This window comes from Zea mays, chromosome 4 (assembly GCF_902167145.1).
Source record: "Zea mays cultivar B73 chromosome 4, Zm-B73-REFERENCE-NAM-5.0, whole genome shotgun sequence".
NCBI classification, from domain to species: Eukaryota; Viridiplantae; Streptophyta; class Magnoliopsida; order Poales; family Poaceae; genus Zea; species Zea mays.
Window position 1 is genome coordinate 229,442,965 of NC_050099.1, and position 19,367 is coordinate 229,462,331.

General features: G+C 41.9%; 1 protein-coding gene across 1 annotated transcript in view; it reads left to right on the forward strand.

The window, feature by feature from the left end:
- LOC103654704 (uncharacterized) overlaps window positions 1–19,367 on the forward strand; it is a 147,790-nt gene that overhangs the window by 119,143 nt on the left and 9,280 nt on the right. The window contains exons 2-6 of the mRNA XM_020552342.2: window positions 12,450–12,805; window positions 15,666–15,764; window positions 16,273–16,456; window positions 17,228–17,352; window positions 17,665–17,767. Coding sequence (XP_020407931.1) covers window positions 12,450–12,805; window positions 15,666–15,764; window positions 16,273–16,456; window positions 17,228–17,352; window positions 17,665–17,767 — 867 coding nt within the window. The remainder of the gene's footprint in view (window positions 1–12,449; window positions 12,806–15,665; window positions 15,765–16,272; window positions 16,457–17,227; window positions 17,353–17,664; window positions 17,768–19,367) is intronic.

Consider the following 19,367-nt stretch of genomic DNA (forward strand, 5'->3'; position numbering starts at 1 on the left):
TTCTACTAAAAACATATTTGATATTGAATGCTCGGTCGTGATGGCGATCTTGCCTAAGCCCTTAACCTTGCCTTGGTTCCCATCTCTTGGGAATCTCTATTCTTGACGTAGGAAGTGAACATTTTCTTCTCCCCCGTCATATGGTTTGTGCAACCGCTATCAATAATCCATCTTGAGACCCCAATGCATAAACCTGCAAGGTAATTAATCTTGGGTTTTAGGTACCCGACTCTTGTTGGGTCCTACAAGGTTAGTTACAACAGATTTTGGAACCCAAATGCAAGTTTTGTCTCCCTTACATTTTGATCCCAATTTTCTAGCAACTACTTTGGCGTTGTTACATGACAATACAAAGGAAGCATTACATGTTTGATACATAGTAGTTGGACCAGTGTATACTTTCCTAGGCGCATAAGAAACAACATGATTATGCCTAGTGTTGGGTCTATGCTTCGTCGCCGAAGGTCTTATAGGAAGAAGCGGTCTTCGGCTGAAGCTGTTTGTATAAGATGGCCGAAGGTTCCTCTTCGTGAAGCTTCGGTATTACAAACCGACTTAAAGATAGAATGACCTTTTAGTCCATAAAGGTCTGAGTCAATGTTGTAAACTTTTATAAGGGGCATACTTGTAATTCCTCATAGGCTGAGTCCTGTGCCTATAAATAGTGAACAGTATTCCTTTACTGTTCACGCATTCTGTTAATTGCAATCGCATCTTTCGGGAACCAACCTTTGCCAAGGCATAGGTATGATTGTATTCAATGATTTAATATATTAAGTAAATATAATATAATTCGTCTATGATTTATTTACCCTTTTTTATACCCTTTATTTTATGTTATCTTATAAAATCTATTGAAATTTTATTACGAAGACTTGAGCTTCGTGATTATATTCTCATCAACCTTCGTCCAAGGCTCATTATCCTCAAGGGAATAATGTTTCATGGACGAAGGACATTAACATTTAACATTTTATGTTGCCTTGTTCTTAATTCATAGCATTTGAGAACAAGTCCCCAACATTGGCGCCCACCTCCGGTGAACTCACTTCCACTTTTTGAGCTGATGGCTTCGTTCAATGATCAAGCTGGAGCTGCTTCGGACCCGAAGCTGGTGCTCCCGATTACAGGTGGTTCGTCCTCAGAGCCAGCCAACAAGAAACAGAAGAAGGAAGCACAGAGAAGGGTACAGCATGTTGGGGTGCAAGGACCCTTCATCAAGTCAAGATGGTCTCACATTCCTATTACCTTCTCCCAAGAGGATCTTCAGCTCAAGGATTACCCACATAATGATGCCATGGTTATTTCTTGTGTTATCAAAGGATTTCTGGTCCACAATGTCTTGGTTGACACAGGTAGTGCAGCTGATATCATATTTGCTAAGGCCTTCAGACAAATGCAAGAGCCAGAAGATAAGATTCATGATGCTACACATCCTCTTTGTGGCTTCGGAGGAAGACAGATTGTAGCACTGGGCAAGATCACCATGTCAGTGACCTTCGGGTTCATCAACAACACTAGAACTGAGCAAGTTGTGTTTGACATTGTTGACATGGAATACCCTTACAATGCAATTATTGGTCGTGGCACCCTCAATGCTTTCGAAGCAATTCTTCATCCTGCTTATCTCTGCATGAAGATACCTTCGGATCAAGGACCCATCGCTATTCATGGAAGTCAGGAAGCTGCCAGAAGGGCCAAGGAAACTGGACTGACTCAAAAGCAATCCATAACATAGATGGAGCTGAAGCTTGTGAACAATACAAATTCAGAAGGGAGAAAGCAGCTTCAGCAGATCAGCCGAAGTCCATGCTCTTATGTGAGGACATAGCAGAGCAGAAGGTGTTGTTGGGCTCTCAATTATCCGAAGAACAAGAGAAAACCTTGATAAGGTTTTTGTTCAACAACAAAGATGTTTTTGCATGGTCAGCCAATGATCTCTGCGGAGTTAATAGGGATGTTATTGAGCACGCGCTCAATGTTGATCCATCCTTCAGACCCAGAAAGCAGAGGCTTCGGAAAATGTCAGATGATAAGGCTGAAGGTGCTCATAATGAAGTCAAAAGACTCCTCAGTGCAGGAGTTATCAGAGAAGTAAAGTACCCAGAATGGCTAGCTAACACTGTTATGGTAAAAAAAGCCAATGGCAAGTGGCGAATGTGTATCGATTTTACAGATCTTAACAAGGCTTGTCCGAAGGATGAATTCCCATTGCCAAGGATAGACTCTTTAGTTGATGCAGCAGCTTCTTTAGAGCTCATGAGTCTGTTAGACTGTTATTCAGGCTATCACCAAATCTGGATGAAGAAGGAAGATGAGCCGAAGACTAGCTTCATAACTCCAAGTGGCACATATTGCTATCTTCGGATGCCTGAGGGGCTCAAAAACGCTGGAGGAAGTTTCAGCAGAATGACTGCGAAGGTTCTCCAGTCTCAGATAGGCAGAAATGTGCTAACTTATGTTGATGACATCATTGTAAAAAGCACGAAACAGGAGAATCATATTGCTGATTTGCAGGAGACCTTCGCCAGTTTCAGACAAGCTGGCTTAAAGTTGAATCCAGAAAAATGCGTCTTCGGAGTAAAGAAGGGGAAATTTCTTGGATGCTTGGTTTCTACAAAGGGAATTGAAGCTAATCCAAGTAAAATTGAAGCTATACTTCGAATGGAGCCACCAACCACAAAAAAGGGGGCCCAAAGATTAACAGGGAGGTTGGCATCTCTTAATAGATTTATATCCAGATCAGCAGAAAGGAATCTACCATTCTTCGAAGTGTTGAAATCAGCCGAAGTCTTTCAATGGGGACCAAGCCAACAAAAAGCCTTCGAGGAGTTGAAGCAATATCTGATAGATTTAACAACATTAACTCCACCAACGCCAGGGGCTCCTTTGTTATTATATGTGGCAGCTTCGCACTCAGCGGTAAGTGCAGCACTTGTCCAGGAGAAGCTTGATGGTCAAGTCAAGAAGCAGGTCCCAGTATATTTTGTATCTGAAGTTCTTAGTATATCAAAGAAAAACTATATAGAATTAGAGAAGGTGTTATATGCTGTTTTGATGGCATCCAGGAAGCTTCGGCATTATTTTCAAGCATACAATATTGTTGTTCCTTCTTCGCAGCCGTTGAAGGATATTGTGAGAAATAGAGAAGCTACTGGGCGGATTGGAAAATGGGCTGCAGAGCTCAATGAATTTTACATTGATTATGTGCATAGATCTTCGATCCAGTCCCAGGCGTTAGCAGACTTCATTGCTGACTGGACGCCAGGGGCTCAGGATGAAGAAACGAATAAAGATGCCGAAGTATGGACAGTGTTTTGCGATGGGTCTTGGGGAACCTTCGGGGCAGGAGCAGCTGCTGTGTTGGTCTCGCCGTCCAAAGTTAAAACCTGTTATGCGGCAAAACTCGATTTCAGTTGTACAAATAATATTACTGAGTACGAAGCCTTGCTTTTGGGTCTTCGAAAGCTAAAAGATATGGGAATCAGAAGGGCCATACTTAAAACGGATTCCCAGGTTGTTTCGGGTCATATTGACAAGAGTTGCAAGGCTAAAGATCCGAAGCTTGAAAAATATCTGGATATGGTTCGAAGGGTTGAAGCTTCCTTCGAAGGATTTTCTGTCAAAAATATCCCTCGAGGACAAAATGAGCATGCTGATTTGCTAGCTAAGTCAGCAGCACAGGGGCTGCCCTTACCTTCGGATGTGTTCTTCGAAACAATAAAAGCACCTTCGGTGGAACTTCTTGAAAGAGCAGTCCTCAATATATCTCCTGTTTATAGCGAAGATTGGAGAACTGAGATCATCTCTTACCTTCAGGGTAAATTCCTTTCAGATGACGAAACTTATAACAGGAGGATAGAGGCAAGAGCTCGTCCATATGTCATGATAGAAGGGGAGTTGTACAAGCATGGAGTTTGTGCTCCGCTACTCAAGTGTTTATCTAGAACCGAAGGCATAGAGTTGATGAAAGAAATACATGCAGGCCTGTGTGGATCTCACATTGGATCTAGGCCGTTACTTGGAAAAGTTTTCCGCCAGGGGTTTTATTGGCCGAAGGCAGCTTCGGATGCGGCGGAATTAGTTCAAAAGTGCGAAGGTTGTCAGAAATGTGCAAGAGATCAAAAACAACCTTCGTCCTTGACACAGCTCATACAACCCATTTGGCCATTGCAAAGGTGGGGCCTTGACTTGTTGGGTCCATTACCACCGGCTCAAGGGAACTTGAGATATGTTGTAGTGGCTGTGGAATATTTTTCTAAATGGATTGAGGCAAAGCCTTTAGCCACAATAACTTCGGCCACCGTCCAAAAGTTTTTCTGGCAGAATATTGTTTGTCATTTCGGGGTACCAAAGGCTATCACTATTGATAATGGAACACAGTTTGACTCCGAAGCTTTCAGGGATTTCTGTGATCAAATTGGTACGAAGATCCATTTTGCATCAGTCAGGCATCCGGAGTCAAATGGGCTCGTTGAAAGAGCCAATGGCATTATAATGATAGGAATAATGAAGTTAATCTTCAACCAACCTAGGGGAAAGTGGCCAGATCAGTTAACCAAAGTGGTGTGGAGCCACAACACAACAACATCAAGGTCTACAGGCTTTACTCCATTCAAGTTATTATTCGGTGACGAAGCAATAACTCCGGAGGAAGCTAAAACTGGATCAATAAGAGTAGTAGCTTCGGCAGAATCAGGTTCTGACGATGCTTATTCTATGGAAAAAGATGCTTTAGAAGGGATCAGGCTTCAAGCTGTGGAGAATATCAATAAATATCAAGCCGAGACAATCAAATGGCGAGATAGAAAGGTTCGGCTAAAGAATATTGAGCCAGGACACTTGGTGCTTCGGAGAGTGGCCAACCCAGAAACAGTGGGCAAGTTGCAGTTGAAATGGGATGGACCTTTCTTAGTAGCATCTTCGTCAAGACCCGGTTCATACAGATTGAAGGATATGGACGGCAACGACATTCCTAGATCTTGGAATGCGGATGAGCTTCGGCGGTATTATGTGTAACTTGATGTAATTTTTGTTTTTTCTTTTTCATGGCACCCTTTTCCTTTCTAAAGGGGGAGAAAGGTTTTTAATGGGGCCATCACATGTAATTTCCTTTTTTTTAGTTCTATAAGAGCAAAATCCCCCAAGGAATGTAAATGTAAAAGCTGAGAGCGCACCATCGAGTGCCGAAAACTAAAAAGCGAAGAAGCTCCAAAGTCGTTCCTAAGGGAATGCAGAGCTTACAGCGAAAAGTCAACGCTGATTCCGCCAAAAGTAAAGGCGAAGAAGCTCCAAAGTCGTTCCTAAGGGAATGCAGAGCTTACAGCGAAAAGTCAACGCTGATTCCGCCAAAAGTAAAAGGCGAAGAAGCTCCAAAGTCGTTCCTAAGGGAATGCAGAGCTGAGGTGTGATTGTTTCTAAGGAAATAGTGGCTATGAGTATGGTTTCGGATATGTGTTTGGACATTCATTTGCACATCATGTTACATCATAGCATTTGCATTCATAAACATTCATCCAGGCATATGTAGGATAATCATCATCATGACATAAGTGGTTGCTTCGGCGAAAAGAAAAAAAAGAAAGAAAGAGCTTCGTGTACAAAAAGGAGAGCTTCGGAAGAAAGGGAAATGTTGTTTTTTATGCTTCGCTGCGTACGAAAAGAAGGGAAGGTGTTTTTTCGCCTTCGGCTCAAAAAAGAAAATTTCGTCCACATCAAAGCACTTCTCATACATCAATGGAAGGATAAGAGTATATTACAAGGTATGAACAAAATTCATTAAAGACAAGTTTTAGTTACATTTACAAAAGTTATCTCAAAAGTTTCTTAAGTCTGTCTACAGTCTACTCCTATTTAATCTCCAAGGAGCTTCAGCTTCGGTGTCATTTTTTAATCATCGGCTTCGGCTTCGTCATCCTACATGAATTAAGTTGTTGAAAGTCAAAATCGAGCTTGAAGGAAAAGGTAAGCACAAGGTATGATTTCTTACTGGTTCAAGATGACTCCGAGCTTCGTCTCCAGCCTTTTCTCGCCCACCTTTTGTCCATATCATTTTTACAAATCTATTGGAGATACTTCGGGCGAGATCAGGAATGTCATCTAGGATTGATGGTGATAAAGTGAAATTTGGCCTATTGACAATCTTTCCATGATCGCAGCCAGCTTTTAGGAAAGCTGCAGCAGTGCCCCGAGAAGCTACCCAGGCACAGAAGTCACCGTGCCCAGCTATAACTTCGTCGAGCTCGTCAATTTCACCCTCAATATGTTCAAAGGTCTTCGGTAGATCTTCAGCTGAGGGGGTGAATTTCTCACTGCTGGCTCCAACTGAGTGGAAAATTTTTCTTAATCGTTGAATGCATTTGTTGCTAAATTCCAAGCATTTTTCTTGAAGGCCCACCAATAGTTTTTTCAAATCTGAATTTTGATGAGCTTCGGCTTCAAGTCTTGCATTAAGTTCCTGCTTTTCTTGCTCAAACTGCTCAGATTGGCAGAGAAGCTTCGTGTTCAGTTCTGTTATTTTTGCTTCGGCTTCCGCCAATGAACCTTCAGTTGCCTGGAGCTCGAAGTTCTTCTTCTCAATAGCAGCTGATTGCTCCTTTATTTTGCTTTCTAAATTTTCAATTATAACTTTGTGCTTCTTGTCTTCAAAATCTTGTTGCATTTTCAAGGCTTTGCTCAACAGCATGCTCTGTACGAAAACAACCTTCGTTAGACATGTTTTCATTATCAAAAACAATAAAAGTTAAGGGAAACGAAGTTCACCTTAAAATTGGAATAAAATAAACTACCAACGATATGTTGTCGTCGGTAGCGGCTGATGTCTGTTTCTAGCTTCGGAAAACCGATACTCTTTGACAGAGTACCGATAACTTTGGCTCCGGTTTGATCTCGAATACAATCTAATTTTTCATCATCAATACCTCCGAAGAGGAGTGCTCCTGGCTTGTACCCGCAAGATTTGGCATACTCTTTAAGTTCTTCTATTTCGGGTTTTGACAATTTTTCTCCAACTAAATTTTGAAATAGGAAGGCTTCGTGTTCTGAAGCTTCGTCAACAATTTCCTTTCCTTTCCCCGACGCTGCGGCTGTGGCCTCTTCGGTGGCAGTGGTGGCTTCTTCTGTGGCCATGTCTAGCAGTATTTTGTCAATATGTTCAATTGTGCTCTCTAGGTTCAAATCTTCAACTGAGGCAGCTTCGGCAGCTGCGACCTCCGAAGGTGTGATTTCAATATCTGTCCTTTCTTCAGCCGCTGGTGTCTTCTGAGCTGAAGCTCTTGGCGGTGTCTTGTCAATGACCTCTGTCACACCGATGATTCTCTGCCTCTTTACTTTAGTTGTTTTCTTCATTTTTTCGGGCTCCTTTCCCTTCTGAAAAAACTTTGTCAGTTGAGGCCTCAAAGGACTTAGCTTCGCAGGCAGGGATTCAGTCATTACCTTCAAAATTTCCTCCACATCAGTGGCAGAGGGTGATGCGGGGGTTTCTTCTTCGTCGGATGTTTTTCGCTTCGGAGAAGACGCTTTCCTCTTCTTCGGAATTTTCTTCTTTGGTGGTTCTTTTTCATCTTCATCTAAGGCTTCAGTTATCCTTTTCCTTTTCTGGCCTCCGACACCTTTGTTCAGATTTTCATAATCAGGGTATTCAAAACCCAGGGCGTCCAGCACTCGATTCAGTCTTCGCTTCGGACGGGTGCCGAAGGCCGCGGTCATTAACTGATCTTCTTTTTTAGAATAATTGCCAAGTATTTCATTGCACATTACTTCAATTGTATCTAGCCACTCTTGGCAAGGTGTTTTAAAGTATTTCTTAAACTTGAAATAGTAAGGTAAACGCACAAGTTCACCTTCTTTCTTCTCCCCCTTTAGTTTCGGCATTTCCCATTCTTTCAAACTGGGAAAAACTTTGAAAGCCAAAAACTCCTGAACCAGGTCCCTTGTACTGATATGCTCTGCAATAATTCTGAATTCATTCATTGCTTGTTGTGTTGGACCTTCGGGTGTCATGTTGCAGCGAGGTCGGGTTTCTCCGAAGATTAGTTCGAGTGGACTTTGCACAAGCTTCTCCTTGTCGTCATCAACCTTGACATAAAACCACTCCGACTTCCAGCCTGCTGCCCATTTTCTCCGGTAGCTGATTACAGGAAACTTTGTGGTTTTCCGATAGGCAAAGTTATAGCAACCAAAATTGTCGTGCAATCCATCCTTTCTAGCCTTCGTCTGATAATGCAGCTCGTGAACCCGGCAAAAGCTGTTCGCAAATGGCCCCACTGCTTGGCTTCGGAGTGCCCAGATATAAACACTAAGCCTAACGATAGCGTTAGGGGTCAGCTGGTGAAAATAGATACCGAACCTCTTCAGTACCTCTGCAATAATCCCATGTAGGGGGAATCTTAATCCAGCCTTTAGAAAGCTTTTGAAAATAACAATTTCATCCTTCTCCGGCTTTGGGGTAGTCTCTTCTCCCCCGAAGCGTAATAGCTTCTTCTGATTTTCATTAAAAAAGCCCGACTTTACCATCTTGGAGAGATCAGCCTTCGAAACAGTAGATTTCCCGAAGTCCAAGTGGCTGGGCTTGCTTGGCATGGCAATGCGATAATCATCTTCGGGATCAGTTTCCTCAATATCTTCTTCTTCTGCTTCAGCGATTGCTTGTTCTGCTTGTTCTGCATCATCACTAGGGATCTTTTCCGAAGTCACCAGCCCGGATCGTTGCATGGCTTCGGAGATGGGAACAGTCTCCGAAGCTTCAGTTTCGCCCCCTTCACGCTCAACCCTGGCGGTAGAACGCACTCTGGCCATTTAATTATGAATTTGTGGAAATTTAATACTTTTTTCTTCCGAAGTTTTTTCCTTCTGACGAAGCAGGCTTCAAGCTGGAGCTTCGTTCGATTCCGAGAGTCAAGCTTCGGCGATGGCTAAAAATTTTGGCAGCAAAACAGTGCAAATAGCAATGAATGCTGTGGTAACTTCACACCTACTCGTCTGTTTATATAGTACTGCAGGTAAGAAGGCGAAGCGCCAGGATTTTTACACCAGGCGGACACCCGCTCGCACTCACTGTGTGGTGGACCGCAGAGACCAAACAGTAACTCTGCAAGGTGGGACCACTACGTGCTGGGGAACTGAATCGTTTCTCGACAACGAGCTCAGGGAAGGTGTTTTTTAGACCTTCGGCTTCCCGAAGCTTAAAGAGACTTTTTTCACGGATCAAGCTCGTTATGAAAAACGATCTAGCACCGCGACAGGGGCTACTGTTGGGTCTATGCTTCGTCGCCGAAGGTCTTATAGGAAGAAGCGGTCTTCGGCTGAAGCTGTTTGTATAAGATGGCCGAAGGTTCCTCTTCGTGAAGCTTCGGTATTACAAACCGACTTAAAGATAGAATGACCTTTTAGTCCATAAAGGTCTGAGTCAATGTTGTAAACTTTTATAAGGGGCATACTTGTAATTCCTCACAGGCTGAGTCCTGTGCCTATAAATAGTGAACAGTATTCCTTTACTGTTCACGCATTCTGTTAATTGCAATCGCATCTTTCGGGAACCAACCTTTGCCAAGGCATAGGTATTATTGTATTCAATGATTTAATATATTAAGTAAATATAATATAATTCGTTTATGATTTATTTACCCTTTTTTATACCCTTTATTTTATGTTATCTTATAAAATCTATTGAAATTTTATTACGAAGACTTGAGCTTCGTGATTATATTCTCATCAACCTTCGTCCAAGGCTCATTATCCTCAAGGGAATAATGTTTCATGGACGAAGGACGTTAACATTTAACATTTTATGTTGCCTTGTTCTTAATTCATAGCATTTGAGAACAAGTCCCCAACACCTAGGCTTATTTCTACCATGAACATATGTGGAGCTAGATGCAAACATAACATGTGAATTAATTGCGGCATCATGATATACATGAGAAATAACCTTATTACAATACTTATCATTATAAGCATGACTAGTGAGTTTTTTATCATAAAGATAGGCATGGTTCTTTTGAGAACTATTAGCCATAGGAGCCTTCCCTTTCTCCTTGTTGAGATTGGAAGTTCTATGGCTTGTCAAGTTCTTGGTCTCCTTTTGGAAACCAAGACCATCCTTAATAGAGGGGTGTCTACCAATGTTGTAGGCATCCCTAGCAAACTTTAGTTTCTCATAACTATCTTTGCACGTCTTAAGTTGAGCATTAAGACTTGCAACATCATTGTTTAACTTAACAATAGTAGAAGCATGTTCATTACAAGCATCAATATCAAAGTCTTTACATCTATTGCAAATAACAACATGCACTATGGATGAACTAGCAGAATTTGCTTCTTCTAACTTAACATTTAAATTCTTAATCTTAGAGACAGAGTCATTACAAGCAGATAATTCAGAAGTTAATAGTTCATTCTTCTTAGTTTCTAGAGCAAGAGATTTTTGAACACTAATGAACTTATCATGTTCCTTAGACAAAATATCTTCTTGCTTTTCTAGAAATCTAACCTTTTTATTAAGAGCATCAATTAACTCATTTATTTTATCTACCTTAGATCTATCTAATCCTTTAAATAAATCACTATAATCTATTTCATCGTCAGAAGATTCCTCATCGCTAGAAGAATAATATTTAGGAGTATCTCAAATACGTACCTTCTTCTCCTTAGCCATAAGGCACGTGCGGCATTCGTTGGGGAAGAGAGAAGACTTGTCGAAGGCAGAGGCAGCTAGTCCTTCATCATCGGAGTCGGATGAAGAACAGTCGGAGTCCCATTCCTTTCCAATGTGCGCCCCTCTCTTCGCCTTCTTGTAGTTCTTCTTTCTTTCCTCCCTTTCTTTTCTTGTGTCTGGTCATTGTCATTATCAGGGCATTGTGCAATAAAATGACTAGACTTACCGCACTTGAAGCAGGAACGTTTTCCCCTTGATTTATTCTTGTTGGGAAACTCCTTGCGTCCCTTCAAGACGGTCTTAAATCGCTTGATGATGAGCGCCATCTCATCCTCATTAAGCCCGGCAGCCTCCACTTGTGCTACCTTGCTAGGTAGCGCCTCCTTTCTGCTGGTTGCTTTGAGAGCAACGGGCTGCGACTCGTGGAGAGGAAGCGATCCGTTTAGAGCGTCATCCACATATCTTGCCTCCTTCACCATCATGCGCCCGCTTACGAATTTTCCGAGGATTTCCTCGGGCGTCATCTTGGTGTACCTTGGATTCTCACGAATAAGGTTCACAAGATGAGGATCAATGACAGTAAATGACCTTAGCATGAGTAGGACGACGTCATGATCCATCCATCTTGTGCTCTTGTAGCTTCGAATTTTGTTGACAAGGGTCTTGAGCCTGTTGTACGTCTGTGTTGGCTCCTCTCCCCTTATCATAGCAAACCTCCCCAACTCGCCTTCCATCAGTTCCATCTTGGTAATCATGGTGGCATCATTACCCTCGTGAGAGATCTTGAGGGTATCCCAGATTTGCTTGGCATTGTCCATGCCGCTCACTTTGTTGTATTCATCCCTGCATAGAGATGCTAGCAAGACAGTAGTGGCTTGGGCATTTTATGTATTTGTTCATTGATAAATACAGGGTTATCAGTACTATCAAAATGCATTCCATTTTCTACAATTTCCCATATACTAGGATGGAGGGAAAATAAATGACTACGCATTTTATGACTCCAAAAAGAATAATCCTCTCCATCAAAGTGTGGGGTTTTCCAAGCGGAATTGATAGTAAATGAGCATTCGAATTGTAAGGGATGCTGGAATAACCAAAAGAATAGTTTTGGTTAACCGTTTTCTTTTTCAATGAAGAGTCTTTGTCGTCGTCATCCCTTGGTGAAGAAGAGGAGGTCTCGGTGTCATAGTAGATGATCTTCTTAATGCGCCTCTTCTTCTTCCCATCCCTCTTCTTGTGACTCAAGCCTGAGTCAGTGGGCTTGTCATCTCTTGGCTCGTTGAAGGTCTCCTTCTTCTTGTCATTGATCACCATCTCCTTGCCTTTAGGATCCATCTCTTCGAGCGGTTAGTCCCTTTAAATGAAGAGTACGGCTCCGATACCAATTGAGAGCACCTAGAGGGGGGTGAATAGGTGATCCTATAAAATCAAATACTAAATAGTCCAAACTTGGTTATGAAATTGAAATGTTAGTTAGATCAAAACCAAGATGCTATAGTGAGCACTACAAGAAACTAATAAAAGTTCGTGGGTTTTGTTAAGAACGTGGGCACCGACGCTCTTACAATAGTCAAGTTCATGGGTTTCTTTAAAAACATGGGTACCCACGTTCTTACATTAAATTCGTGGGCCCTAGCCAAAACCGTCGAACTTAACCTTTTAGGAACGTGGGTACCCACGTTCTTAAATTCAATACGTGGGCCACGTGGACACCATCGAACTTAAGCCAACCTAAATCTCTAACCCCGGCCCGCGCATCTCTCTTCCTATCTCCTTTCCCCCTTCCCACCAGAGCTCACACCCGCCGCCGTCGGCCGCCAGCCCGCGCGCCCGGCGCCGCCCCGCGCCGCCAGCCCACGCGCCTGCAGCTCGCGCGCCAGCCACCCCGCGCCGCCACCCCACGCGCCTGCAACTCGCGTGCCGCCACGCGCGCCAGCCGTGCCGCCAGCTCTACCTATGCGGCGTTCCCGTGCCCGGCCGGAGTATCAATCGCATGGCCTGCGCCGGCGCCGCACGGAAGGTCTCAGCGGTGCTCTACCACTACCCGTTCCCGGACGGCGCGTTCGCAGCGCTCGCCGCTCACCTCTATTTTTCCGGCGCCGCCCACCCGGTTCGATTCTTCCCCAATACCATCTACGACCCCATCAGGTACCACGATCCCCTCTTTCGCTCCGAAGTTGCTATCCACTGCGAACTCTAATGCACACAATGGGGTCTGCTGAGATCTGCAACACCGCAAGAAGCACCTGCGTTGCAGGTGTTTACTTTTGCAGTACTGTAGATTTGAACAAAGCTTTTACCATACTTCAACTATTGACTGTGGCTTCATATTTTCAATTCTTTAATTCCAAAGGTGCAGTGATCTATGTTAATGGTGCTGTGTTAAACATGCGAACATCGGACAGTAAGTACCTGATGAAAGTGTGAGCCTCAAGTGATTGTAGGCATTATAAAAGTTCTGCTTCGACTCTTGGAGATAGAGATAATGGTTAGGGTTTAGGGTTTAGCCTCAAGTGATTGTAGGCATTATAAAAGTGTGAGCTTCCAAGATAATGGTTACACACGCTAGTTCTGCCATCAATAGAGATGAAGATTCAATTTAAGGAAACAATTTTAGTTGAATTGTGTGGCATTCATAGTTATCATGAGCATGGAAAAATAGAGAAATAGCATAAAGCATGGAATAGTATCTAACTGGCATTATCTTGGAAAATAGTAGTATATATATTATACATTAACATGACATTGCACCTCTAAATTTAATGAAATAGTGTTCGTAGGAAATAATAACTAAAAAAGATTTTTACCTCATAAATTTATGCAATGAGATAACTACCAGCTGGGCAGTATAGACCAGATACAAATTACCCATCATCACTCCTGCAAATTTTTCATCCTTTCAATAAAGCAACATTAGTCAGAGCAATAGGTCTGTAGCGGAAACAATAACGCTTATCATTAGTTAGGCAAGGAGAGATCTGTGAGCTAGTGACCAGCAATGGAACCAACGAGGAACAAAGCAGGAGAGCTTCATACTATTTTCTTAAGAAGGGGATTAGCAATATGCCCCTCTGGATGGCTGCTTCTATTCACAAAGGTGGAGCAGGTGAGAAAGGGGCTGAACCTTCTGTTGATTCCTGGATTACCACTTCGAGTAATATGTACCAAAAAACTGCTATCATTTCACTTTTCCATAATATTGGTTACTCCTATCCCTAACCTTTGTTGACTTCGAGTTCTCCTAGAACAACTTCAATTAATAGACATTTTACGAATGTTGTTCTTTTTGTTCATGATGGCACAAAGCTCTTCAGCCGTGAACTTCACCATCTTGACTTTTTGTAAAGATCACACTACCAATACCAAGATTTATTCCTGTTGTTTAAGGTTCGGTATTAGTAAGAATCTATAAAAAATATGAGAAAATAACTAAACTGTAAACTTTGGCACTATCATCATTAGCAAAGAAGTAATAACAACTATAGTTGCTAGAAACCAAAGAGATATGGAAATTGTTAACCATTTCAGAAAGTTAATAAAAATTCTTTAAAGTAAATTATTTGTCAGCATACAATATTCCATTGTTTTTGCCACTCTCACTTCACAGAATTGTAGGAACAGAAGCTAAGAGAAAAGTAAACTACAAAACATGTATGATGTATCTTAGTTGAACGCATGATGCAACCTCAAGATCTGCAATCAGGACACCTCGACTTCTCCTTTAAGAAAAAAAGACCGTCAAAGTAACAGACACGAAACAATCAATTAATAACAATTCAGGAGGATGCGGAAGTGGAGAATCGATATTTGTTTCCAGAAAACATGGTACAAGCACATAATAGCAAGAATTTAAAAATTGTCCTATATCCTAAAGTTGTTGTAGCGTAGGAGTAACATAAAAATTGCCTTATATTCAGGTGGAAGTGTTGTAGTTGTTGGATCTTGTCCACAATCTTTTAATTGACCAGACAATAAAAGTAAGGAATATTGACATGACCCCGTCTTATAAGTGATCAGACAGATAATTCAACTAAGGGATATAAGGGACAGTAAGGGCGAGGGGATAGATAAGAAACTTGCTTGTAGTCAATTTACCATGGGTTGCGTGCGTCAGTAGCAACTACTGCCAACCGCGGGAGACAGATAATTCAGCTAAGGGATTTTTCTTGATGTTCTTGAATTTCTCTCTCAGCTCTATTATTTTAGGCATATCTCTATAGGCTTCAAAATGACTGCATAGTTGGTTCAGTGCCTAGAACAGAGTTAGAAATTGGCTAGAAATCATATGCAGAATCATGCAAAATAATCAGTACAAGCACTAAAATATTTCAGACATTGAAATCAATTCTAAAGCTTTTACAGGTGTGTGCAGCTGCTTCTTTATACTGATGTTTTGATGCCATAACCTGAAGTTGCTCAACAACTGAAACTGTACACAAGTTAACACAATCTAGATGTCGTCGATGGTCTTTGCTATTCCACAACACAGAAAGAAAGAGAGGGAGGGAGGGAACTAACCAAGCAAGTAATTGTACCATTAAAGCCAAAGAATTAATACACTTGGGACCCTGCCGCTTATTCATACATGGAATGGTAGTCTAACGACATACACTTGAGACCCTGCCTCATCAGAATGAACTGTGCATGTGTTTTAAAGACACTTAGGACAGATAAAGTTTATCACAAATTTCATTCTTGCTAGCTATTGTCAAACTAATATTTACAACAAGAGATCGTATTTGTACTAACCAAATTTCCAGCAAGTCTGGGCAAGGGCAATCTCCGGGTTATTTGTGTGCATGTTCTCACCTACCATAAACAAAAGCACATTTGCTTGATAAATGTTTATTTGCCATTGGCCTTCTACTAATAAGAAAGGTTGCTGAATTCAAATGATTGAATATATTGGAATACATAAACAAAACTTGTTATTTATTTTTTTATGAACTTCGAAGCCATCAGCTACAATAGTCATCTGTGTGCACGTATTTTTTTGTCTGTTTTGTAGGAGTGATTCACTTCCACTGGAAGAAATAAAAGATGTTTACCTTCTTGACTTTGTGGGACCTCCTGGTTTTGTTGAAGATATAGCCCCTAAAGTCGAAAGGTATGTAAGCATCTGCAGTCCTGCAACCAGTTTCCATATTCAGAACCAAGTTGGAATTGCTTTGTGTGAGCAAACTTAGTGAAGTCACCTCCATTCTCGATTTCTATCTCGCTAGAGGGAGGTAAAATCACATATGTAAATCAAAGGCCCCGTTCAAAGTTAGCCTTCAGACTCGAAATGTGAGCTGGGGCTGCCAATATAGCTCAGGGGTAGAACACATTTTTGTGCCGGCCCACTGACTGCATCTGTGGTTTCAAATCTTTTTTCCTTGACAAATAATGCACATCCCCTCTCCATGTTTTCATTTTGTTTAATGCATACGAGAGTATGCGAGACGTCATCGTTTTACATGTAGCTCAGCAGTGGTTACCTTGCCATGTTCTGTTGCATAAATTCATTAATCAAAACCTAAGAGATTTCTGTTAAACTCTTTGTACACTATGCATAATATTTTTCGACCCTTTGTTCAATTAAACAGTATTGACACTTAAATATCTATCCTTTTCAGAATAACAATCCTGGACCATCATAAGACCGCTTTTGAAAGTTTGTGTGTGAATGCCACCGCGGACCCTCATCTCGTGGGGATGTGCGGCGGCGCTGGGGAGTCGCCGTTTTACATGGCGTCGGCGACCGGGTCCCTGGGGATGCTGCGCGTGCTCTTAAAGACATGTAGGGACGCGGAGGAGGAGGTGCCCAAGACTCCAACTATCATTCTTGCGTCAAAAAAATTGTTCGATACTTGAATACTTGAATCCAAGCTGCCAAGTTGGATACTTGAATCCAAGCTGTATTCTTACACCTGCATCCGTGTCCAAGACTCCAACTATCATTCTTGCATCAAAAAAATTGTTGAACCGGACACCCATGTCCGCATCCAAGCAGCACTGGTTTAGCATCCTTGTCCTCTACAACTCCATTTGGACAACATTCATTTATGGTAAATTACAAATTAATATGGATGTGGGTGGACACAGCTGCTATGTATTTATTTTGTTCAGCTATATTTGTATATAATATTCATGTTTCTTGCATATTTATACCCTGTGCTGCACTTTAATTTACTTAGGTACAGATAACCAAATAAACATGATAGATAGGGTCTTCATGAGTGCTTGAGATTGACATTGAGTTACGTAGCTATTATTTCTTTGTGTCATGGATGATGGTTCGTTTCATTATGATCAAGATTCTTTTAACAGGCAGAACTCTAAACTTGATTAGCTTCTATGGCCTATACTTGTTTCCGTGTCTCCTTCCCAACACTATCACTTCCTATCAATCTCAATTAATGTTTTACCCTGTCTTGGCAATTATGAGAACATACTGAAACTGTTGTGCTTTTCTTGTAATAATGCACAACTCTCTTACATGTCCAAGAAAATAAAACATGCTAAAACTGAAATAACTATATACCCTCATGGACTGCTGTTCTTACACTTGTTTGCTTATTTGTGGCCCAGCAAAATTACAGTATATTGAGTGAAGTTGATATCAAGCGGCACCAAGAGGATGACATAAATAGGGTTTCAACTGTTCTTTCAATTTCCAAACCAGAGGCATGTGTTCTTCTCCGCAACTATAACTGGTACAGTCCTCACCTGCAAGAAGATTGTAATCTTACTCTTGTAGTTTGCTTCTTCTGCTGCCTTGCTAAATACTTTTAGACAATAGGCTATCAAAATTAGAGCTGTGCAAGTAAGATTAGGGTTTGTGTTTTACTTAAGTCATACTGTTGTAGCCCGTTAACAGTAGTGCACTCGACTTGTATAAAATCAATTATTGCTTCTAAAGGTGGTACTTGATTGCTTCTTTATGTATCGATTCAGGGCACATGGTGCTTATCTGTCATTTTTCGTGTTGTTAATTTCAGTGTTCGATTCTAATGTTCACCCTACAGGAGTGTTAGTAAGGTGCATGACGAATGGTTTGCTGATGAAGAGCGTGTTCGGAAGGTGGTTGGTTTACCGGAGAAGCATATTGAAATGCCAAATGACAGAGAAGTATTCCCATGCTTTATTAGTTTCACTTGTTCTTCCAGTTGCCTAAGCATGTTTGCTCTCTCTGATTAGTATAGTTATTCTTGCCGCTGTTAATTTTAATCTTGTTGCAAGTGTGCATGCTAATGCATCTATAGAACTGAGGCATCATGTAGAAGTGCACATTTAGTTTAATAGCTTGCATGTAGCTAGATATCTGGTGAATTAAACCACTTCGGTCTTTGGGTGACCTTTGTGGTATTGAATAACTTCTTGAGTTGTTTGTATGCGCATGCCATGCCATGCCATGCCTGCATGATCTCTCATATCTTTGCAGCTAGTGGTGCAGGGCTATTTGCTCATAGCTCAGTCCCTCCCTCCCTCCCTCAGCCCCTCCCTCTCTCCCCATAGAGCTTGTCAGTACAAGGGAAATACAGATTACATTGGTGTACTATGTACTCCCTGTGTAGTATTTGTTTGGGTCATCTTGGTAGCAGAATAATTAATGTTCCGTCAATCAGACCGCGCGAGGATGCACATTTATTAGTGTTTAATGGAATAACTGGTTTTGACTCGAAAACTTATGGGTAACATAACATTGGGTTTTGGCTGGGTGGTCGACAATCATCAAATGGCCAGGATACCCAATTGTATATTACTCCTACTGTCCCACATGTGAATGATGACACAGATAGAAAAAGGCGGGTACACGTCAAAAGAATCTTGCTGAAATGGATACGTGTAATCATGGACATGGAGGGAGGGATCGTGGTTTATAAGTAGTACTCTGTAGTACATTGCGAGTGGTTCTACTGAGAAAAAATAACCTGAGAAAAGTAATATAACCCTTAATAGAAAAAAACCAACAATAGATGTCATCCTACCTGCTTGTACTAGTATATGAAGCTTTTTCAATTTCGACAGGTTGGATTAATGCTTGCTGGGATGGGAGGCTCAATTGATGTGTTTCGGATGATAATATATCAGTGCATCTTTTTTTTGTTTACATACCCTAATCTTATCCTGTTGAAATGGATCATCTTCTTTTCTGCAACAGTTGTTGTGTTGATGATGCAATCGCTTCCTGAAGTTGATATGTTATATCATCAACACTTCTTCCAAAGTCAAACCAGCCACGGCTTTCTAACCTTGGCACTATCATTGGGGCTTTATTTTTCCTCGTGAATCTTGGTTGATACTTTTTTTACCAGATTTTTTATAATTTTATTTGGAGGACCTGATTTGTGGCCACTCCCTGTGTTTGACTTCTTTTTACCTGAAGATTCTTTTACCTCCGATAACTTCTTCCCTGCCTGCGCGCCGTGCTCCCCTGCTAAGCTCGCCCAGCCGGCCATGCTTCCCCCTGTGAGTTGGTTCTGAGCTTGGTGCACCCTGTGCCGCTCCTTCCCTCCATTCTTGGTCTTCTTCGCCCCTCGCCTCCTCGCTTCTCTCCCCCCTCCCCCCTTCACGCTTGGTCTTCTTCGTGCAGGGTGATGGATTTGTCTCGTTTGGACTTCCGGCCGGGTGTGCTGTTTGAAACTGATGTTAGGCGCCGGTTTTCCTCTCCTGTTTGCCCTGGAAACCCGCACTCCCCGTCGGCCTTCTGGCTTGTTGTCTCGTTTGG